This window comes from Lasiosphaeria miniovina (genome assembly GCF_030549165.1).
Source record: "Lasiosphaeria miniovina strain SMH2392-1A chromosome Unknown B0T26scaffold_8, whole genome shotgun sequence".
Taxonomy (NCBI): Eukaryota; Fungi; Ascomycota; class Sordariomycetes; order Sordariales; family Lasiosphaeriaceae; genus Lasiosphaeria; species Lasiosphaeria miniovina.
The window spans coordinates 2,388,602-2,410,524 of record NW_026848227.1 but is presented as its reverse complement, the minus strand read 5'-3'; the positions used below and the strand labels follow the sequence as shown (position 1 = coordinate 2,410,524).

At 53.9% G+C, this 21,923-nt stretch overlaps 6 protein-coding genes across 6 annotated transcripts; 3 read left to right on the top strand and 3 right to left on the bottom strand.

The window, feature by feature from the left end:
* Window positions 1–774: 774 nt before the first annotated feature.
* B0T26DRAFT_505484 (SNF2 family N-terminal domain-containing protein) lies at window positions 775–5,520 on the bottom strand. Its single transcript, XM_060435387.1, has 6 exons — window positions 5,068–5,520; window positions 4,896–4,961; window positions 4,528–4,804; window positions 3,172–4,459; window positions 2,625–3,113; window positions 775–2,568 (listed from the first exon to the last, which is right to left on the bottom strand). The coding sequence occupies exons 1-6, from the start codon at window positions 5,294–5,296 to the stop codon at window positions 907–909; spliced, it is 4,011 nt and encodes a 1,336-aa protein (XP_060290423.1). The 5' UTR covers window positions 5,297–5,520; the 3' UTR covers window positions 775–906.
* A 2,476-nt stretch (window positions 5,521–7,996) lies between these two features.
* On the bottom strand, window positions 7,997–10,968 carry B0T26DRAFT_839370 (alkaline-phosphatase-like protein). Its single transcript, XM_060447540.1, has 2 exons — window positions 9,004–10,968; window positions 7,997–8,924 (listed from the first exon to the last, which is right to left on the bottom strand). The coding sequence occupies exons 1-2, from the start codon at window positions 10,841–10,843 to the stop codon at window positions 8,404–8,406; spliced, it is 2,361 nt and encodes a 786-aa protein (XP_060290422.1). The 5' UTR covers window positions 10,844–10,968; the 3' UTR covers window positions 7,997–8,403.
* Window positions 10,969–14,773: 3,805 nt separating this feature from the next.
* Window positions 14,774–15,962, top strand: B0T26DRAFT_681221 (uncharacterized protein; the record flags this gene model as incomplete). Its single annotated transcript, XM_060440617.1, has 7 exons — window positions 14,774–14,807; window positions 14,875–15,010; window positions 15,137–15,157; window positions 15,188–15,425; window positions 15,610–15,668; window positions 15,702–15,734; window positions 15,890–15,962. 7 exons carry the CDS (start codon window positions 14,774–14,776, stop codon window positions 15,960–15,962), a joined length of 594 nt encoding a protein of 197 aa, XP_060290421.1.
* A 367-nt stretch (window positions 15,963–16,329) lies between these two features.
* B0T26DRAFT_657799 (uncharacterized protein) lies at window positions 16,330–17,487 on the bottom strand (the record flags this gene model as incomplete). Its single annotated transcript, XM_060438814.1, has 1 exon — window positions 16,330–17,487. The coding sequence occupies one exon, from the start codon at window positions 17,485–17,487 to the stop codon at window positions 16,330–16,332; it is 1,158 nt and encodes a 385-aa protein (XP_060290420.1).
* A 2,299-nt stretch (window positions 17,488–19,786) lies between these two features.
* B0T26DRAFT_505180 (ribosomal protein L14-domain-containing protein) lies at window positions 19,787–20,859 on the top strand. The gene is made up of 3 exons (XM_060435386.1): window positions 19,787–19,789; window positions 19,931–20,052; window positions 20,130–20,859. Exons 2-3 carry the CDS (start codon window positions 19,939–19,941, stop codon window positions 20,445–20,447), a joined length of 432 nt encoding a protein of 143 aa, XP_060290419.1. The 5' UTR covers window positions 19,787–19,789; window positions 19,931–19,938; the 3' UTR covers window positions 20,448–20,859.
* A 319-nt stretch (window positions 20,860–21,178) lies between these two features.
* Window positions 21,179–21,869, top strand: B0T26DRAFT_658503 (nascent polypeptide-associated complex subunit alpha; the record flags this gene model as incomplete). The annotated part of the gene is made up of 2 exons (XM_060438875.1): window positions 21,179–21,418; window positions 21,504–21,869. 2 exons carry the CDS (start codon window positions 21,179–21,181, stop codon window positions 21,867–21,869), a joined length of 606 nt encoding a protein of 201 aa, XP_060290418.1.
* Between the last annotated feature and the right edge of the window lie 54 nt (window positions 21,870–21,923).

Sequence of the window (21,923 nt, the reverse complement as noted above, 5' to 3'; positions counted from 1 at the left end):
GCGCGACGTAATTTGATATTAGTTTTTACTTATCATGTTGGCCGGCGCATACGTACTTCGTTCTCCTTTTTGGCTGCCACTCTCTGTCTGTCTGTCATGATATACATGCACATCCATACAACATGCAACTGAGCGATACTCGGTCCGGAACAGAAATAATTAAAAACAATTCAGCATAAGGACCGGAACTTAGCAAGCGACAAGAGCATGGCACGTAAATGCTTTCATTGTGGGATATGATCATCAGTCATGACTGTTGAGACAAGGCTATGGACGACAGGAGAAAGAGGCTGGAAATTGGAAAGCGCCCTCTGTACCGAGTATGCAGCCTTCCATCTGTTTCCCCCCCGAGGCCGTAAAAGCAACACCAACTCCGTCGTGCACCGTAAAAGCATCGTGCCATCACCGGATGCATAACCGCCCCGTTCCCAGTTTCCCGTCCCCCAGCCCTCCGCGCTGCCGTCATCCGGTTCCCCCTCTCCCACCTTCCCCCTGTTCTTTGTGCCGCGAAGCGAAAAGGGGGTCATGCCGTTTCATGCCCAGCCATCTAGATACATCGCCCAGGTACCGCCATTCCGAATGCAAATACAGTAGAGATGATTTCCACGAAGAAAAAAAGGAACCAACAAGACCAACCCCATGATGCATACACCTCCCACACGCAGGATAGACAAACATTAAGAGCATGACAGTTGTGACATACAGTACAAAAAGTTCCTGTTCAAAAAACAGAGAGCAGAGATACAGAAAGGAATCATTTGTGCCACAAAATATGAGGGACACGCTAATAGTAGTTGCCATGGGCGACATCTCAAGAAAGGAAAAAGGGGAAGGGAAAAAAATGGAGAACTCTATATAACATACTCCTAGCCGGGGAGAAACAGGTAGGCTATGAGCACGCGGGTCTCAACGGCGGCTAGGGTTGACGCCAAAGAGGTAGGCAAGTTCCCGCTCGCTGAGTCTGCCGACGTTCTTGCTCTCACCCTCGTCGAGCGCTGCATCGACCAGGTTGCGTTTTTCAACCTGCAGCTTGATGATGCGATCCTCGACCGTCTCCTTGACCAGGATGCGGTGGACCTGGACCTCGCGCTGCTGGCCAATGCGATGCGCCCGGTCGATGGCCTGCATCTCAACATAGGGGTTCCAGAACGGGTCGCAGATGATGACGCGTGACGCCACTGTCAAGTTGAGACCAGCATTGCCAGCCCGAAGCGATACAAGCATAACGCGGTTACGAGGGTTCTCGGTAAAGTCTGTAACGGCTTCGTCGCGACGGCCCCGAGTCATTCCGCCTGTGTAGCGGCAGTACTTGATCCCCAGCTTGTACCTGATTTGGCACTCGATCAGATCGAGTAGAGATGTCCACTGGGAGAAGATGATAGTCTTCTCGTCCGACTCCTGAATATGTCTTAAGAGCTCGATAACCTCGGTTACCTTGGCAGAATCCTCCCAGTTGTCCCGGAGGTAATGCATGTACCGCCGGCGGGCGTCCTGGTTCTTGCCAGCCTCGATACGAAGATGTTTTAGCATGTGAGGCTTGACCTCTGCGGCCTTGCCTTTGGACTTCGCACTAAACACGTTCTTGTTCGATTTCTTTACTGGCTTCTTTGCTGGTTTCGCCTTCTTCGTTTTCATGGCCCTCTTCTGTTTCTTCTTCTCGACATAGGCTGCAAGCTCGGCGTCAAGCTGTGCGTCGTCGTCCTCTTCATCGCCGCCAACTATAAAATCTTTAAGACTGCCAAGAGATTCCGTATCGTCGTCGTCGTCGTCGTCATTGTCAGCTTCAGATCCAGTATTGGAGCCAGTATCCGTGAGAGAGTCATCATCATCATCATCATCATCATCATCATCACCCAACTCCTCGACCTGTTCATAAGTGCCTTCTAGAGACTGAACTTTCTCTGGCATGTACACCTTTTGAAAGACCGAGTAGTTGATAATCTTTGAGGGCTCGGCTGGCCCGCGGCAGACCGGGCACTTGGCAGCACCGTTTTCGTTGCCCGATCTGATGTTGTTTTGTGCCGTGTTATCGGTGAGCGAAGCAAAACATTCGGAACAAGTGTCGTGGCCGCAGGGAAATAGAAGGGTAGGGTCTTGTACCGCATCATAGCATATCGGGCACTCAAAAGCCTCGATTGCCTTGATGCGCTCAACGACTGGTCTCTCCAAGCTTTTGGCAAGGGCAACCATATCATCTACAGACACATCATTGGCACCAACACACTCAAAATCCATCAAGTGGGGGTGGCAGCAAGCCTGGCGAAGTCGCAGCAGCAGGACAAGAATGTTGGAATAGTTTTTTCCCACAGTACCCGAGCGAAGGTACTTGTTGAATATCACTTGAGACCTCTGCTCAAGGTCCTGATAGAAGCTTTGCTCGTCGTTCGAGAACACGACATTGTCCTCATGTTCGGTCTTGTCGGGCAGCGACAGAATTGGCTTGCCGTCAATTTTGGAGTTCTTCATCCGTCGGAGCATTATTGCCTTAAGAACGATTCGCAGTTGCTTCATGGCGTTGCTTCTCTGCAGATCCGTCGCTTTGGCCCTCGGCACGAGACTCTTGAAGGCCTACTTCCAGTTAGTATATTCACACGATTCTTCAACTCAGCAAAGGAATCACCTACATTCGTGAACAGTTTAAGGTCGCAGTACGGCTTAATCCGCAGGAACCTGATCAATGGATATAGCTCCGTCACGCCGTTCATCATCGGGGTGCCAGTAAGACACCATCGGTAGGTAGATGCGATTTGGGAAACACCTCGAGAAGACTGGGTGTCCTTGTTCTTGATACACTGAGCTTCATCAAGTATGACACGGTAGAATTTGCTCTTTGGGTGAAGTAGGGGGCACTTTTTGTGCAGCTCTTCGTCCATCAAGGTTTGATATCCCGCCAACGACTGTCTCTGCTCAATATGCTTGTTGAACTTTTTCCACTCCGAAGCGATCGATCCAAAGGTTGTGAGTACGACATCGTAGCCTTTCAAGGTGGAAAACGGGACTTCCTTCTTTTGGTGTAGCAGGAAGACACTGAGCTTGTGCGAGCCTTTCAGCTTCTTCTTTATCTCTTGCTCCCATTGCTTGATTAACGCGACAGGTCCTATTATCAGGTTGGTCTTGAAAAGAGTCAGCATTGCCGTCCTGGGGGCTTTGACGAGGTCGGGTTCTACGTACCTTGATATTATCAAAAGACGGCCTGGAGACCATCAAAGCCAAGGTAGAGATGGTCTTTCCAAGGCCCATGTCGTCGGCTAGGATTCCGCCTTTGTTCGACCCCTCCTCCATCTCCGACATCCACTTGATGGCAAGTTGTTGATGCGGGTAAAGGGGGTATTTGAGAGCTTCGGGAGTCTCGCCTCGCTCTTCTTCGGGGATATCCATGTCGGGTCGAATATTTGACAAGAGCTGGTGTATCTCGTCCTCGGTTTTGCGAGGATCGTTGACATAGTCATCCAGGAAATTAACAAGGCGAGAATCCAGCGGATTTCCAAACCCATCTGTCAAGGCGTTGAAATCATAGTTGTTGACTTGGCTGATGGTGTTAGAAAGGGAGGGATTATACATGTCAAAGGCAGCGTAAGGCCTAGTCGACGACCCATCTCCGTAATAGCCCGCGCTTGCGAGTGGGTTTTGATACTCCTTTGTGACAGCAGAGCCATAGGGGTTTTGATGCTCGTTTTTGACAGCAGAGCCATAGGGGTTTTGATGCTCGTTTTTGACAGCAGAGCCATAGGGGTTTTGATGCTCGTTTTTGACAGTAGAGCCGTATGGGTTGAAGAATTGCGAGCCAGGTAGCTGAAGATTCCTATTACTTCCATACTGACTGCTGGACCCAAGCGGAGGGTAGACCGGTTCATGCTTCACCATAGCATTCTGGCGGACGAACTCAATAGGAGGCAATCCTGTGGCATACCGCTGGGTATCGCTGGACCCGAAAGCGCCTGGCGGCGGGGGTAACGCAAGGTTTGGCGGTATACCGTGATGAGATAGGGATGTCAAGGGACGGGGCCGGTTGACCAAGACTGAGCTCTTAGCTACACGATCGTCATCGTCGTCATCGTCGTCCACGAACGCTCCCGGGACCCAGTTCCTTCCCTGTGAGATCGGCTCGTGCTTTACATTCGTCATTCCCTGGAAATAGTCAGAAGACAAACTACTAGCAAGAACAGCAATTGGTTCATCCTCGATTGCTGAACGCGTCAAGCCAGAGTCCAGCCTGTTTGTGAATGCGTTTCCCTGGCCCAATAATGAACTTTGCTGGGACGAGCGACCGAGAATTCGGTCAAAGGCGTTGGAACGAGAGGGGGTGGAATGTTGCGAAAGGCCAGAGCTTGCATGTGACGGGCTCTCGGCCAGCCGTCTCGCAACAGCTTCATCTCTATCGCGCTCTTCCTTGATACGATTGAGACGCTCCTCTTCCTCCCTCTGTCGTTTAATCGTCACGCGCCATTCGTCGTTATCCCTGAAGCGTTTAGATTAGCCTTGGATGTTGTGGAAACCATGGGACTAGCATGAAACGGATAATCATACTCGGTCAGGTCGATAATATCCACGTCGCCAAAATCTTGATCAGAATCCATAAAGTTACTCGAAGGAGTCGAATGCCCTGTATCGCCTGGGCTCGGAGTAGTCCGTCGAGACTTGTTCTCGGACCCTCCAAGATTCCCAACCTCGAGGTGGGAGCTGCCAAAGGAACGCTTCCTCAACGAGGGGATGGCTGAGCCCGTCGCATGCCCTATTGCGGGACTTGAGCCGCTCAGGGACGACATGCCTGACGGGGTTGATGTTCGGGTGTTGTGGTTGAGGGCTGAGGCAGACAGAGGAAAAGGTGTCAGCCTTCTGGTACATGGAGCTTTGTTGCTCAGGGAGGGGGGGTGGGGGTTCGATCTGAGCCATACCTCTGAAGGGGTCTGACCCATGCGAACGTGAAAGGTCCATAGTCGCAGGCGCGGCAGAGGCAGGGACTATAGAACAGTCAGCAGCACGAACAGCGCAAGCAGCATCGGTCACAAAGCAGCATCGGTCACAAAGAGTGTCATGGAAGGGACAAAGGGAGAGATTCGGTCTTACCTGCGGGTTGGCCGCGGCGAGCTTCGGCGAGGCGGTGCTGGATCGACACGATGGCGGATTTTGTCGACGATATCTGCTGGATCAAGTCCGGGGATTGTGGTACGTCCTCAAGGGATGCCAAAACGGCGCGCTGGATGGTTAAATCATCCTCTAGCTGGCTTACCAGGGCGGAATCGACGACGAAGGGAGTAGTAGGCACTCGGGGATTTATGGTTGCGGAGGATGCCATGCTCGTGTTGGCTGTCGTCGCATTGGCCAGGATGGTTTAGAATTCGGAAAATCGGCGGTACCCTGGTTCCAACACAGGCAGACCGCAGTCACGGCAGCCTTACAGAGAACGAGAACAATAGATATCATACACGTGCAGCACAATACCTAGGTTGGCTCTTGTGAAGGCAATCTGGGGTTTGAAAGCCTGTGCGCGGTGGGGCTGTTGTGTGTCGTTTCTTGCCTAGGATTATTCCGTATCCGATCGAGTAAAAGTGCAGAGGCGAGGCTCCAGGCGTGCACGTTCTCAAAAAGGCAATGTTGCAGCACAGTGGGAAAGTCTCTAGTGCACCTTCCTACAGCTGAGAAGTGGATGAAGTCAGTACGGGTTACATTCCACGGACCGTCTTCCGTTCCAGCTCTAACTGACCTGAGTTTGGGTAGGCAGGTCGCAACTAGCGGGGTCTGACAACAAACAAAAGTTTCATCCGGAGCCAGACGTCATTCTGAGCTCACCAGCGCGGCCTTGTGAGGTGCGTTTAAATTGTGCCCGGTTTTGTCGGGTGGTGGGATAATAGGTTTCGACTCTGGGAGCCCGCACGGTGGCCGAGTCCAGCCCCAGCGCTGCCCCTGGTCCCCCACGCCCCGGCACAGTTAGGACGCAGCATGAACCTAGAAAGATCCCCAAGCCTTTCCGCCTTTGCTGTCACTGACCATCCCAGCAGGCTGGCCACCCCCTGTCGCTTGCGATGACGGGACGAGCCAGGCTTGGTGGAAAGCGAAACAGCGCCATCAGGGTGCTGCATCCCATTTATTATCCCAAGCCCAATCGGTGCGGATTAACTCGACAAATACGCCTATTTCCGAAAGAATCTACAATTAGCCTCCAATGCCTCTGGGTGTTTAAAAACCTTCGAGCTCTTACACTCGCTGGTCGGCCATCTGAAGGCGGTCATTAGGGAAGTTACGTTACAAGAAGCACAGTCCAATCCCTAAATATTTTGTCTGTGCGGGACTTTTTAAGACGTTGAAGGCCAAGATTGTACCTTACGGTTCGCCCTCACCGAGTTTCTCAAAGGGAGCCGGCAGGTCTTAGAGCCTCTACTAATATAGAATCTTAGAGGCCTATCACCCTGCTTGGAGTGTCTGGCAAACGCTTTTCTTAGCTGATTTATTCATCATGATCCTGATTCTTCCCAAGTATTACGCCAACGACTGTCATTCAAGGACTGAACTGCACGGAGAAGCTGTGATAGCCAAGGACTAAGAAACAACGTAGTTCCATCATACGGAAACCTTCAGTTTGCTCCACAACTTAAGGTAAGCACCTATGTACTGAGTACAATTGAATTGTCATCTTTCAGCTAAGCGAACATTAACACGGAGGCCGGCCAAGCTTCACGTGCCAAAGGCTGGTAAGAGCCTAAAAAGACAATAACGTTTGCTAGAAGCATCTCAACCCAAGTGCCTTCCTTAACCTGACTTACTAAAGGATAAGAAGCAACTTATTTCCCTAGGTCAAGTCAGCGACACTTTGTTGTCGCGGGTTCCACATTTCGTTACAGTGCGGCAGATACACTGCATACGGGGTTGGAGACCTGAGGTCAGGCTTTGAGGGGGAGCAATTGCGGTGCTATTGTCTTGTGGTGTTAGAGGAAAATAAGGACTTTGTTGAGCAGCGTGGAAGGAACTCGGAGGCCGACAGCCGCAGTCGTCCGGGCTCGACAACATTTACGAAGAAACCACTTATCCGTACCTACCTACCTTACAAAAGCTAGGAGCAAGCAAAAAAGAGAATGCAAACACATTGGACAATGTAAATTGGGCGTACCTACCTACCTAACCTGGGCACCGAGCAGCGAGCAGCGAGCAACAACTCGGGCGAGCGAGCAAGCGGGATGCACTCGGCAGGCTGCAGCCTTGGATTGGGCATTGTTGCGCAATGTGTTTCGTTTCATATTGCCAGCATTCTTTTTTCTTACTTTCTCGTGTTGCGCGAGAGAGAAAAAAATCAAGTTGTCTCGCCGAGCGGGAAAGGGCGGACGTTCGGCAGACGGTATCCGTGAGATCGGGAAAAGGAGCGAAACCTCCCGTAGAATATGGAACTCTTGTTTCTGACTTTCTTTTTCTCTTCCCCTCCGGATTTAACTTGTCTGTGGCTTCCGGGGCCGGGAGCAGCACGGGATTCCATTTCCAATCCTCCTCACCTAATTGAGGAAAAAGGATGACCGTCGGACACCTTCGAGCTCCCTCCAGGCCAAGCCAATCGTTTTGTAGACCAAGCCTTCTGTTGGTAAGGAGTTTCGGCAGGAATCCCAACAAAGAGCAGGAGAGAGACCTAGGGGCAGGCTCTTGATAAAAGGGGGGGGAAAGCAAAGAAAGCAAGTCAAAAAAAATTGAAGCTTAAAAGAAAAAGCAAAGACAAAAAAAATCCCCACGGCCCAAATCTAGCCCAGGCTAGGGGGGCTGAATTCCGAATACCTAATGTGAATCTGTTGTTTCGCGAAACAAAAGAGCCGGGGGGCTTTTTGTCGCCTAGATCTTAGATCTCCGAAGACAAAAAACTCACATAAACGGCACTTTTGTTGCTGCTGCCATAGCTTGTGTGTTGATGACACAAACACAAAATGAGAGCGGATTTCAACCTCTCAAAAAGCCGAAAGTACTTTTTTTTCCCCGTGTCTCACCTTCCCCATCCCCATCCCTTCCCCCCTCCAGTGCGCCCTTACATCTAGATATACCCCAAGGTTCGGACCATGTGATATACCGAGCCGTGCATTTCCTGTCGTGTTCAATCGTGTGTCCGTCCATTCTTGTGCACCACTCCCACAAAAGGGGGAAAAACGGGTTTGCCAGCGATACTTCGTATCTCCGCGCTGACCGAGGTACAGTGGCAACACATACACACCTTTGAGGTCAAGTAATCATGACTTCCACAAATCAATAGCTATTTCCCCAAAATCCTTGCTTTCTTTGTATTACCATGCTATTCGAAATGCAGAGTAGCAGCCAGTGCGCCTTGCCGTTCCCACCCTTGACGCTAAAAAAAAGACACTCTCTAACACAGGCCCATGAAATAACTCCTACATATCTTACTTACACAGGCTTGATCTGCCTCGGCGCTTCCTGTTATTGAGAAGTCTCCTGATCGCTCGAGGAGTCGCTCGACTTGGACCCCGAAATTTTGCCCCATATTTTATCCACCTTGTCCGTGATCCAATCCCAAAAACTCTTGTTGCCAACGTCCTCGTCAGTGTCCTCGCCGCCGTCAACTCCCGGATCGTCCTCTCCGCCAGACGGGTGCTCTGTGGGCTCAGGCTTCGGCAAGTCCACGCCGATCGTGTTCGGCGTGGCGGTAGAAGCGGGAGAGCTGCTTGACTCAGCCACCGTTGCCGTCGTTACAACCGGATCGACCACAATGGATTTTACGGGCGAGGAAGTAGAAGTCTGACTACCAGCAGTAATGGTACTGCTACTACTAGCAGCTGTAGTCGTAGCCACCACGGGATCGGGGGGACTGTTCGATTCCGTGCCTGGGTTATCGCCGCTGTGGAGCCCGATCGGCGTCAGGGGGAGCCGGAGGGTTCCGTTGTTCTGCGCGGGCTCAATGCCAACAGAATCGCAGAGCATGTTGTAGACCTCAATGTTTTCTAAAACAAATTTCGAAGGTTAGATTACGCCCAGCAAAACCCAAGCGGGGGCTTGGTTAGAGGCGGCATGTGTACTTACGGAAATTGTCGACCCGGCTATTGGGCTGGTGCGGGAAAGCCGGGCCTCGGGCCACAAAAATGGCTCGCATCAATGGGTGCTCGTGGTCGTAGCCGTGGAGCCCTCGAGGATGATAAATCACCCCCTTGGTCTTTGCTTCCTTTAGGTTCATCTCGGCCATTTTCACCAGGGCCCAGCCAGTCTTGGGCACAATCCACAGAGGTGCAATGCGCTCGTTTTTGGAGAAGTGGTACCGTTCGGGCATGTTGACGTCCCGAAGGTATATATCGAGACCTGGGTTTGACTTGGTCTTCTCGACCAGGCCGTTGTAGATGCTCTGAAGCTCGGCTGGGTTCTTGGGCCGCAACCCAACAAGCGGCCAGCCGTCTGTGTGATCAATCTTCTCGAGGTCTACTAGGTCCTCCAGCTGGACAAGCCGGGAGATGTCCGTCGTTGCCATGCCATGGTCCGATACTACAATGACATTGACGATGCCGGTCAAGTGCCGATCCTCGAGTCCCTGGAAGATCTTGTCCAGCATGTTATCGATCTTCTGGATGGTGGACCTGATTTCGGTGCTATTAGGTCCGTATTTGTGCCCGTCCGAGTCGACATTTGGCACATATGCCGCAATAATCTGAGGACGTTCGGAATCCGGCATATCCAAGAAGTCGAGAATTCTGTCAACCTTTCTCGCGAGCTTCTCTTTTCCGTTGTACTGGTCCATGTACGTTGGCTCGGTGCTGAGGATATGTGCCTCACTGCCGGGCCACATGTGGATGGCAGTCTTAAGCCCCTGACGCTGGGCAGTGACCCAGAAGGGCTCACCCCCCCACCACTTGGGGTCAAGACTTCGTGAGGCGTCCGTATAGAAAAACTCCTCCTGCAGAGCAGGGTCCCAGAAGGCATTCCCTACAACGCCGTGCGATTCTGGATACAGGCCTGTGGCAAGGGTGTAGTGGTTTGGGAAGGTGACGCTGGGGAACGAGGGCAGCATGTAGAGCGGCGAGACGCCTTCTTTGACGAAGGCGTTCAGCCTCGGTGTCAGCCCCCTGTTGAGAAAGTCGGCGCGGAACCCATCCAGGCTGATCAAAATAGTGGTCGGCGCGAACATTGCCGTGCCGTTGCTCACCAGCTGCCCGCTGCCGACTGGCCTCTTCTTCCGCCCCATCGACAGCTTCCACGCCAACAGGACAAGGATAGCAAAGGCTACGGCAACCAGCGAATACACCAGGAGCCAGCGGCACCAGTTCCGTTTCCGCTTGGACTTGGTATCCGCCAGCTGCAGCAGCCCCCTCCTGTCGACCTCGTCGCTGTCGTCTCGGCCGCTGCTATCGCCCGTGGAGCTCCCGTCTTTCATGCCTCCTTCCTCCATCTCGAACATCAGCTCGCCATCTTCGCCGTGCTGCGCATCGGCCAATATCCGCTCCCTCTTGGCTTTCCGCCTCGCCTTTCTCAGGCTTCTCTTCTCCGAGACGAGGCCGGCGGGCAGGTTGAGGGGCGTAGGCTGGGCAGAAGGGCTCCTGGACCTCGATACGGATGCATCGCTCCCGCGCCGGGCAAACAGCCGCAGGGGATTTGGGATGGGCAAGTTGGAGCCGCGCCGTTCTCGCTCCTGTCTCCTCCGCGTCTCGGTCACCAACTGGTCCAGCTCTTCCTCCTCCATCAAGACAAGCCTGTCGTGAGCGCGGAGCTCGCGGCTGTTGCGCGCGCGGAGCTGGCGTTCATCGTCGTCGCTGTCCGTGTCCTGGTCGCTGCGGATGGACGCGGCGTCGCCATCGTACTCGGATGGGGAGAGCAGCGATGGGTCGCGGGCGCCCGCAGCCGCGATCGTGTTTAGGGGCAGGAGATGTGGCGCCATTTTCGAATTGGACTGTGATTGGCCCGCCGTTCACATTCCACCGCCGTTTGGAGCCTGCCCGTTGCAGAGAAAGATGAACGCTATCTTCAGATTCGATTCACCATACACGTAATACGGAGATGGGCAAGGCGGACTTAGCCTGAGACAGGCTACTGAAAAGAAGCCTGCTCGGGCTTATCGGCGGTCTGCGCAATTGCCCCGCAGCCGCTAGGCCGCATCCGGCAGCTTACCACAGCTGGCCGGATTGCCGCGCAATCCGCCCTCGCGCCCGCGATAAGCCCCTCGCGGTAAGTTGACCGACTTATCTCGTTCGCTTCGCATGCCTACCCACCCACCTACCTACCCACCCACCTACCTACCTACCTACCTACCTACCTACCTACCTACCTACCTACCTACCTACCTACCTACCTACCTGCCTACCTGCCCCCTACGGCGCGTCTTACCCCTCATCCCAGGCCCTCGCGCCGCCCTCATTTTATTTTATTTTATTTTATTACTCTTACTATTTCCTGACCGGCGATAAAGAGAGCGCACACGCGCGCCACATGGCTGGCACGCGTCGCACCGGTGCAGGGGCAGGGGGGGCTGCGCAGGCCTTCCCCCCGCAACCGGCCGGCTTACCTACGGCGGTTGACATCGCGTACGCTGCTGCCGATGAGCGCGCGCGCACTGCTCGTACGGCTGGCCTACAAGCCAAGAGAGACGAGCAACCACAGAATACGATGCGCAGCTACGCATCGAAGCAGAAGCAGTGGAGAGAGTGGTGCTTGACGCCGCGCCCCGGTCCTGACGGCGTGCTCTCGGCGTGGCCAGACGGAGAGCTCGTTACCCCAGACAAGCTGGCTGCCTGGCTCAGCGAGGACCTCCTCCACCGCCGCGTCGCCGTACGGGGGCGACGCCCGGCCAAGCAGGCGGCATACAGTACAGATACCGGGGATACCGGGGCGGCCAGCCCTGCTAAGGAGAGCTCCGTCGCTAAAGCCGAAATCCTAGCCGAGGCGCTGCGCGTGCCACTAGCCGAGGCCGTCCAGATCCTCTGCGACGACCAAGAAGACTACGAGCCGCCGGAAGACGTCGATACCGAAGAAGGTGCTCCCTTGACCAGAGCTACCCTTGACGCCTACATCGCAGCGGTCATGGAGCTATGGCGGCTCCAGGTCGCGCACGGTAGTAAGAACCTCGAGAACCCTCGCAGCAGTGCTGTACGCGGCTTCCTCGAGCAGCGGAGCCGGCAGCGCTCACGTATTGACCGCACCACCTTCAAGGACCGCAGCAGCGAGGGCATCCAAGCGGGCTATTCTGCCGCAGAGTGGTCCGCTACTCAGAACCACTTGCTCAGCACATCGGCCGCCGTGCCACAGAACTTCCGCACGCGTGTGGATCTACTTTTTGGTCATTACTACCTCTTACGCGGGGAGAACCGCCGGAAGATGGAGCTGGCCGATCTATCCTTACTGGACTACCCTCTCACGGAGGGCCCTACACCGTGTGGGTGCCTCGTAGCGCTGCTGCAAGATGGCAAGATGAACAAGACGGCGAAGAAGGAGTTTATGGGCGCGCTCCGCCACCGAGACCCGCTCCTCTGTACGCAGGGCGCCCTCGCGCAGCTCCTCTTCTGGCGCTGGCATATCGCCGGCGAGCCGGCGCCGACCTTCCGCCACCGCCAAGAGTGGTATAATATCAAGGTCCTCGTGGGCTCCGACCGCATGCAAGAGCTCTCCTACCGCACGCAGCTCGAAGAGACGTGGAGGGTCTTTGGCGCCGTCGGTTTGACGGCCAAGAAGAAGACCCATCTACCGCGACGCGCCGGCGCACAAGAGACTGAGACGCACGGCACATCGCTTACGCAGATCTCGCAGGCAGGGCGTTGGAATGCGAGCGTGCTGTGCAAGGCGTACCTGACTCACCTGCCCCGGCAGTCTATGCGTATTGTAGCCGGCTTCTCAGGGACTTCTGGCGACTATTTCCTTAAGCGCGCCGTACACGAGCCGCCGGCCGCTCTGCAGAGGCAGCTCTGGCCGTGGATCGAGGGGTGGGAGCAGCGCTTTGAGGCGCGCGCACGTCGTAAGCGGTGGAGTGAGGGCGGCCTTGACGACGACGACCTTGCTGGTGATGGCTTCCTCAAGCTCCTACGGCGCCTACGGATCGTGCTCCTACAAGACTTAGCTGCCTTGCAACCGCAGTTCCCTACACTACCCTTCTTCTTATATGCCCCCTTTCGCGGCCCCGACTGGGCTGCATTCGCAGAGAGGGTCCAAGCTAGCATTGACGATACAGAGGAGCCGGCATCGCTACTTGTTAAGCGGGTTCTCCCAGAGCTCTACAGCCTGGTCGAGAGCACACGTAGCGCAATCTTGCATAACACTCATCAACTACATAGCCGCCTAGCTAGCGAGTTAGCTAGCCAGCTCGCCACACAACAGCAACAACTTGACCGGCTATTCAATACCCAGATTGTTATGACTGGCTACTTAGGCAACACTACCACGACAGCAATCACGCCAGTGCCGGAACCAGCACCTTTGCCTACAATAGCATCAGGAATCCCTATCGTCAACTGCCTCCCAAAGGTCTATACAGTAACGGACGTATGGCGTGAGTGGAAGGAAGGCGTAGCCGGCGGGCCGCCCATTGAGAGTCTTGAAGAGCAGTACAGCTCTCGCTGGCGGCCGGGTAAAACTATGACTGTGCAGTTTTGCCGCCGTAAGGTAGTTTGGGATGCCCTCAGAGCCCTCATCGCTCGTGGGAGGAGTGAAAAGGAGGCCATCCGAGAGCTGGAGGCTCTACGAGGCGGCCAGAGCCTTAACAAGCTAGTTGACCTACTCCGCCGACGCCGCCAGCGCCAACGGCATCGCTAGAAGTAGTTAAAAAAAAGAGGAGTACTCGATATAGCTTCAAGTAGTGCAATTGCAGGGATAACTAATTAGGAAAAGCGTCCACCGTCGATAAATTCCCATTCTCTGCGGCGCTAGCAATCCTACCGCCAATTACATGCAATCGGCGCAATCGCAGGGCCAAGACCCACCCCACGATAAGTGCTGCTTACCAGGACTCCCAGGAGAAAGGGCCGTTGCCCCCCTTCGGCACCAAGCATCGCCAGTTCAGCGCCGCCCTCAGATGCCAAGATCCCTTCAGTACCAAGCATCGCCGGGCCGGCGCTGCTTCCAAACGCACGCGTCCAGGACCTCAGACAACGGGCAATCGCTTACAGTTTCGATATTTTCGGCTGCCACCGCAATTAGCAATCAGCAGGACAGCTGTACTAGTCTCCATGGACCGCTCACCTAGCCCTTCACTAGTATCACGACAAGCAAGCCAGCGGCGGCGGCGGCGGCGCAACAAAAACGAGGTCCTTCGGCCCCCTACAATTCCATAATATTTATTATTTCAAAGTTTCCCAGATATTAAAATATTTAAACCTTTTGTACTAAGTACTAAATAAAGTAGACTATATTTTAGGAAACACTCGGACAATTCCCTTTAATTCTTTCTGAGAAAATTATCTTAAAAATTCCAAGTAAAGACCCTGTTTTAAGTAAAAATACTGAACTAAAAGTGTGGGAACTACCAGTCAATCAGAGGATGTAGTCGCACGTGATTGGTCAACAGGCTGCACAGCCCCAGTGGCTGACCAGCGCGCTCCTCACGTGACCTCCGGCATCGCCAATTCCAACCCGTATCCTGTCCCCGTAGTTCGTGACCCTTTTGAGAAGAGCAAGACCAGAATACAGCCACCACAGCCACCCCATTCGCATCGGTTACTGCAGTGACTATGGAACGAATGACCTTGTCATTCCAACAAAAAGGGATATTAAATTGAGAATACGCTGAGGCCAAGCTTATTAGAGCTAGTTAATTTACGAGTAATCAGTAAATGCCTGGCGTGGCAATCTCCACCACTGCGTCGGCGATGAGATAGCCGTAGCGATGGGTCTGCTGTGCCCCCATCTTTGTGAGGACCGTTTCTGCCAATTACGTTCGCCGTCAGGGCTCCCGTGATACCCTCACTCTCAAAACCTCGCATCCAGGATTGTCGGACCTTGGCTCCACCACCGTGGCTGCACGCGTGTCCGTCTCCATTTACAGCAACTACAGGAAATGGTTAGAAAAGCTATCCCCAAATGAGATAGGCGGCAATTACATCGACCCAGAGACAGCTGTCCTGTAAGTCGCTACCTTACCTACCTCTCTCCTGATACCCAAATACAACTACTAATAATCCATCCCGTAGAGCTGTCGGTTATGTATGGCCCGATGCAAACCCCCTAACAGGACCACTTCTCTTTTTAGTTGCGTCATCTGGACTCCCAGGTTTGAGCCGTAGCTGATTTCCGCTCACAGACGGGTCCTCAAGCCCTCTCCTTTTCCTGGGCAGAGCGGGACGGTGGTTTTGGAATTGGATTCTCAGATGCTACGGGCCGCCGTAATTGAACACAAGGGAAAGCACACTCGCTGTACCGCTGAGTGCGTAGCGAAAGAGGTCGACTGCGAACATGGGGAGCCCGCCTTGCATAAGTTTAGAGATGGTATTCGACCCGACCAACTCCAGCGGCTCGAAAAGGCGCTGGTGTCACAACAAGTGAGCAAGTCTCTATACCACGACTGTAGTGTGGATGCTGTCAAGAAAATCCCCCGACGAACTGCCGCATTTGCGAAGATCTTTATTCTTCTAAAAACTTTGGGGGGCCAGGTTGCAACCAAAGGCCAAGCCCATTTATTTAGCTTGTCAGACGGAAGGGAATAAACTTGCTTTCTGTGTTAAGTTGTTTACCGGAGACGTGAATGTCGAGAAGCCTGAATACGCGACAAGAAATGAGTTTTTGTACGCCGAATTTACCTTACCTACATGCCTTAGGTTCCAGGTTCTAGGTTCCATGTTTGTCCGAACGTAAGTAAAGTCAGGTACATACTTAAGGATAAGGTGGACATTTTTCTTATCGCCTCCCTCTCCACCTGCCACTAGTTCTTCCACTCGACTCAATTTGGCCTGAATATTAGTACGTAGCGTGATTCCATTGTTACAGTCCTAAATACCAGTAACAGACAAAAGATTTCTGCTCTGACCTTGGCAAGTACGCCTAAGAATGACCTGAAACATCCCGTCTTTGGTAAATGAGATACGTGGCGACTTTTTTTTCAGAGAATCCAACTCTCTTGTCAGGTAAGTACGTAGAACAAGCAAGGTTGGCGAGCATCTCTTGAGCGCCTTTTAAAAATAAAAAACTACGAGTATATTAGCCAGGGGGCCGAACATCTGCGCCGGTACTTTGCACAATGACATGATAAATCCATAAAGAGTTCTGTACACAACCATGGCAAAGATGCGGCTCCCTTCGGGTTGCAAAGAAATGACACGAGATCATGCTGTAACGGTAAAATTGGAGACAAATACGAACACATGATGGAAAAGTATTAAAGAAAAGGGCAAAAAAGTACACAATGCTAGGTAAACGCCACATCCCAACCAAAAAAAGAAAAAGGCGTTAGCACCAGCAGTAATAGAAACTGTCCTCCCACACGGTCTGTCGCGAGTCCTCGCCCCTCGCCCAGCGAAAGCTCGGTACGCTCTTGTCCTTGCGCTCGTCAAAGACGATCTTGACGTCTTCCGGGTGCGTGTTGCCGGCTGCCTTGCAGCCAAGCGTGGTGTGCTCGTCTGGGTCCCAAACGAGAACGCTGGGCAGGCCCCACGCGCTAGCCTCGGCCAGCGCCGCCTCCAGGAGGACCTTGTTGTCGACGATGCGCTGCTGCTCGGCGGTGGCCTCGTCCAGCAGCGAGACGATGCGCAGCACTTTTAACTTGCGCTCGCGGAAGTCGTGGTGCCAGTACAGCCACGACCTGCCGCTCTCGGTAATGGCGCCCTTGTTCGGCACCGCCTTCCCGCCAAACAGCCGCTCGGCCATGAACCCGGCGCGCGTGAGCTGCCAGGAGATCTGCGCAAAGCTCGGCGAGAAGGCTACGTGCGTCATGCCGTCGCCCGACGGGAGTGCAGCGAACTGCTGCGCGAGGTAAGTCTCGTCTTGCTCGCACAGTGCCGGCAGATCTTCAAGCTTCAGATGCCGCGTCCGCGCCGGCTGGCTATGCTGGAAGGGGACAGGCGGCGACGGCGGTGGTGACGATGTGGCAGTGGTGGGTGATGGCGGCGCGGCGCGGCCCACTAGGCTGAGAGTGACCTGGTAGCTGGGAAACACGCGCCACCCGAGGCTCGAGTAGTAGCTCCTGCCAATGTCGCTGTACAGGACGCTGAAGTCGCTGTCCAGGTCCATCTGCTCCTGGACGCGGCGAAGGAGGAAGGCAGCCATGCCCAGCCTGCGGTAGGCCGGGTTGGTGTAGACGCTGGCAATGGCGTAGCCATGTCCCTTTCTCGAGACCCCGTCCCTGGCGATGAGAACCGTCTTGCGCGTCGTCTCGCAGCTGGCGATGATCTGCCGCGGGTAGCCTTTGAGGTAGATGACCCAGTACTTGCACCGCCCGTCCCTGCAGAGCTCGTGTTGAGAGAGCTGCTCCTCGCGCGCGACATACGTGTCAATCGGCATTGGCGGTGCCCACGAAACCCCGTTGAGCTGCCAGGCCAGCTGCCGCTGCTCTGGTGTCCCCTCTGCAAGCACGACGTCAGACGCTGACAGCGCCATTGGCTCGCCCATTTTGGGCGGCAGCTTTGGTGTAATGAATGTGCCGGTACCTAAGGTAAGGTATGATGCGTCGGTGTGTTTGAAAGACCAAACAAGGTGTGTTCGACGAGCACTCGCTCGGCGTGCAGCAGGACGATATCCAGGACAGGTAGGTAGGTCAAAGGGAAGAGAAACGAGTTCAAGCGCTACTGTGCATTGGACCTGCAGGCTTAGGACAGGTAGTTGGTGTCGGGGGAGAGAGGGGTTCGAAGCTGGGAGGATTCCAAAGAGACAATAGACTTCAAGCCGCCGAGGCTGTAGTCCTCGAGTTTATTCTCGTTAACCCATTCAAGGGGAAGCGCCTTTAATATGGGGAAGAGTATTATCACTCCCGTGCTAAGCTGCCTTGCTGCACTTACAGCAACCAATTGCGGGTGGATTTCCTCCCTTCCTTTCCTTCACCCTTCACGGGCGGAGAGGCGGGAACGGAAGGACGGAGGTTCAAAACCCCTCCGGAATATCCCAGGACAGCCAAGACTCCCACGAGTGAATGCTGTGCACGGCGATTTCCGAATCGGGAAAAGCCAAGCTGATAACCACCTCAGTTACATTGCTGTGCTTTCCCAATGTTTCACCACAAGAAGGAGGAATAGGAAGAATAACCTGTTGCTGAGACTCGTTTTTAGCACAACGCAACAACAAGTGGATATACCGCCTGGCGCTGCGGCGATCGCCAACGAGTCCAGCGGGACGCACCAAAAAGGTACCGCATAAGCTCCTCCGTGCATATACATGTACGTATTCCGTGAAACGGGAGGGACTCCAAAGAGTGTTGCATGCAACCAACTACCCAAGGTGGGTAACATGGAAGGTAATATAAGCATGGGATGGGATTTGAGTCTAGTATCTGATGCCAGCAAGGACCAAACCAAGTTGAGCACCATGCAAATGTCATTGAAGAGGTTGTCCTCCACCGCCATACTAACACAGGTTGAAGCAGATGGAGTCATGTGTCTGTCATCAAATGAGATACATGACCTTGGCATAATTAGTTAGGAAGGTGGGCAACTAGGTCTGAACCTAGTCGACCAGCATTGGCTTGAAACTTGTAGGCATCAGAGACAGTGGCCGGGGAAACTGAGGCAGCGAATCTTGAACGAGGAATCGTACAATCTCACCGTCTTACTCAGATTCTCATACCCGTGTTGTTGATATCTTGCGGAATACCCCGTACGGCGTCAGGAATTCCGACTTTGCTTTGACCCCCCCACTGTCGTACATTACGCATCATTTGCTTATGCCTCGCAAAAAGGCTGAGCTTCACGACGCTACAAGCCTCCACCTTGGACCGAGCAAGGTAAAGAATCGACGAATAGGTCTGTGCCGGACAAAGCCACAGTCGTCGGCAACTCTCTAAGCGGGCGGTCCTGACACGTTGATCCCTGAGGGCGATAACTCTGAGGCCGAAGAGCTGAGCGGGAGAGGGGACTTGTCTTCCCAAGATCGAGTTGCCAAGCCGGAGTGAAATGTAACAACCAAGTGATCAACGTCAAACATTGCGGGAAGATCGATACAAAACTCTTGGCGTTGTTGAATGAGCAATGCTCGGACCGGAGGAACCGGCGAAATTCCTGTCCAAGTCCGTGTGCGGCGGTCGATTGGATGCAGTACAACGTTGAACACGCAAACCGATATGTGCTGGTGGCGGAAGCACAGTCGACTCAGCGCTGGAATTAAATCTAAGAGCATGCTATTGATAGGGCCGTCAATAAGAAGCAACACGGACAAGGATGCATCAGTACCATTCATTTGTTAGCGTGGAGTTTTGTCTCTCGCAAAAGGCTCAATTGCCCCGAGCCGAAGTCTAAGGCCTTCTCCCCCTGTTGCAAATGCCCCGACAAGGCTTTCCGGGCCAATTTCCTTGCCAAAACCCTCCCAGGGCTATTCTAGATCGGAGCTTCTCCTTGATCTGTACAAAGACTCGTAATGGAGATCAAGGAGGGCTTGCGGCGTCATTTCCGTAGTGTCTGCAGAGGGAGAGTAGAATGTTAGAAACTGAAATTAGGATCAATCGGGGTGATGGACATACAAAAGAAGCTGAGGCTAGTGGGCTGTCTCACTCCAGAATCGAAGCCACAGCGCCAAGGAACCCTAATGCGCCCCACGCACTAAGCTCATTTGTGGCTGAAATACTTGGAGACCCGGAACCGGAATCCCAGTGGTTCCGCAAATTTTCATCGAGCCCTGCCGATTCCAGAGCGCACACAAAAATTGGTCTAGATATCGACGCATAGGCATGACTTGGATTCTTTGAGGCCTCGTAACAGCATCCAAGGTACGCATGACAAATTTTCCCCAGCACATTTAGGGATTTCGACAGTCGCTCTTTTTCCCTCGAACTTGCGCATCCCGCCGAAAACCAATTTTGCGTGCATCTCGTCAGGTCCCAACCACTAACTCGACGGAACCTCAGAAGACGATAAAATGGCAGAACTTCAAGTCGGAGCCAGCTCATGGCGCCGCATCGAGGTCGGACGCGTCCTGAAGCTTGAGACGGGCAGCCTGGCTGTCATCGTCGAGATTATCGACCACAAGCGCGTATGTTAAGAGCCCACGGCCGCGGATCGCGAAGACACTGGATATGGAATTGGACAAGACTAAACTCGTGGCATCAGGCACTTGTCGATGGACCTTCTGCAGACCCCAGACTCGCCACCGCCCGCAGCGAGGTCTCTTTCGCCAACACCCTTCTCACACCCCTCTTCATCGAGAAGCTTCCCCGCGGCGCGCGGTCTGGAGCCGTCAAGAAGGCTTGGGAGAAGTCGGAGATCGACGCGAAGTGGAAGGAGACCAACTGGGCGAAGAAGCAGGTCAAGCAGGAGCGCCGCCAGGCGCTCTCCGACTTCGATCGGTTCAAGGTTATGCGGTTGAAGAAGCAGAGACGGTTCGAGGAGCACAAGGCTCTGGTCAAGGTCAAGGCCACCAAGGCATAAAGCTCGCAAGGCTTGTGAAGGGAGAGAAGAACGTTGGGTGGGCATGGATCCTGGGGAGGGTATTCTGGAACGGTCTGCATGAACCTCAGCATTAGGGTTGCTGGATTCTCCTTTGCGTCGCTTTCGGAAGATCTGTATGTCACATTCGTCAAGGTGACCGGCGTCATATGGAAAATGCGAAATTAAGCTAAAACAAATGACCCCCCATTCTGACCTACGAATCATTTGCCCATTTGATTCGGCCGCCGGAGTGAACACGGCGTCATGCCCAGCCCACTCCGTATCCTAGAGCGTAGTGCAGTACATAATGAATACCAAATGCGAGCAAAATAAGCCGCATATGCAGCTCAGGAAGCTCTGTTATGTGTATCTATTGAGTTTGCCCCAAGGGTTGATTGTATGGATATCTGTTGCGTGCTGGCTGGCCCCTCGTTAACTTAGATTTCCCGATTGGGGCTAGCGCAGTTAACATCTGGTGTGCTCGCAAAGCCCTACCCAGAAATTTGGATACCGAACTTTTTCTCTACACCACGTCCTGCTCGCTCATTCAACCCCGGCAAACCAGTAATCAGCGGCGATTTCTGCACCAGTGTGAGTATGGAAGTCGAGCCGTTCCAGTAGCGTTTCTTATCTTCCCCTCGGCAATTGGTCCGGCTGCCCTTTGCGGCGCGAGCGGTGAACCAACGCTTTGTGCGCGAAGAAGCTGACCAGTTCCACCTCTAGCTTCCAAAATGGCCAACCCCAGAGTCGAAGAGCTTCCGGATGACGAGACCAAGAAGGTCACCGTCGAGGAGCTTGACGATGATAGCAGCGATGAGTCCGAGATTGAGGCCGGTGACTCGAGCCTCCCCGCCGGTTCGACCGCCGTGATCCACTCTAGGAACGAGAAGAAGGCTCGCAAGGCCATGGAGAAGCTGCACCTTACCCGTGTACCAGGCATCACCCGCGTCACTCTGAGACGCCCCAAGAATGTGAGTCTAGGAATGAGAGGCGGACGTGCTCCGATTCTCCCGATTGAGATAGAGGGGTTCAGTCAGCTAACGAGAGCCCAACTAGATCCTCTTCGTTATCAACAACCCAGAGGTGTACAAGTCTCCTAACAGCAACACGTACATCGTCTTTGGTGAGGCCAAGATTGAGGATCTTAACGCCAGTGCCCAGGCCGCCGCTGCTCAGCAGCTTGCCAGCCAGACTGGCGAGCACGACCACGCCGGCCACGACCACGCCGGCCACAGCCACAGCCACGACCACGAGAAGGAGGAGGACGACGACGACGGCGAGGAGGTTGACGCCGAGGGCATTGAAGACAAGGATATTGAGCTTGTCATGGCCCAGGCGAGCGTCTCCCGCAAGAAGGCCATCAAGGCACTTAAGGAGAACGACAACGACATAGTGAACTCGATTATGGCATTGAGTGTCTAGGCAGTTCCCCGCCGGGTGGGCGTCGAGTATTTCTAGCTTGCTGGTCGTAATGTA

Coding starts and splice junctions, on each gene's coding strand:
- B0T26DRAFT_505180 (XM_060435386.1), top strand. CDS start 19,939: ATGGCAGAACTTCAAGTCGGAGCCAGCTCATGGCGCCGCATCGAGGTC. Junction 20,053..20,129: donor AGATTATCGACCACAAGCGC/GTATGTTAAGAG, acceptor TCGTGGCATCAG/GCACTTGTCGATGGACCTTC.
- B0T26DRAFT_505484 (XM_060435387.1), bottom strand. CDS start 5,296: ATGGCATCCTCCGCAACCATAAATCCCCGAGTGCCTACTACTCCCTTC. Junction 4,962..5,067: donor TCGCCGCGGCCAACCCGCAG/GTAAGACCGAAT, acceptor ACTGTTCTATAG/TCCCTGCCTCTGCCGCGCCT. Junction 4,460..4,527: donor GATATTATCGACCTGACCGA/GTATGATTATCC, acceptor TAAACGCTTCAG/GGATAACGACGAATGGCGCG.
- B0T26DRAFT_839370 (XM_060447540.1), bottom strand. CDS start 10,843: ATGGCGCCACATCTCCTGCCCCTAAACACGATCGCGGCTGCGGGCGCC. Junction 8,925..9,003: donor TAGCCGGGTCGACAATTTCC/GTAAGTACACAT, acceptor AATTTGTTTTAG/AAAACATTGAGGTCTACAAC.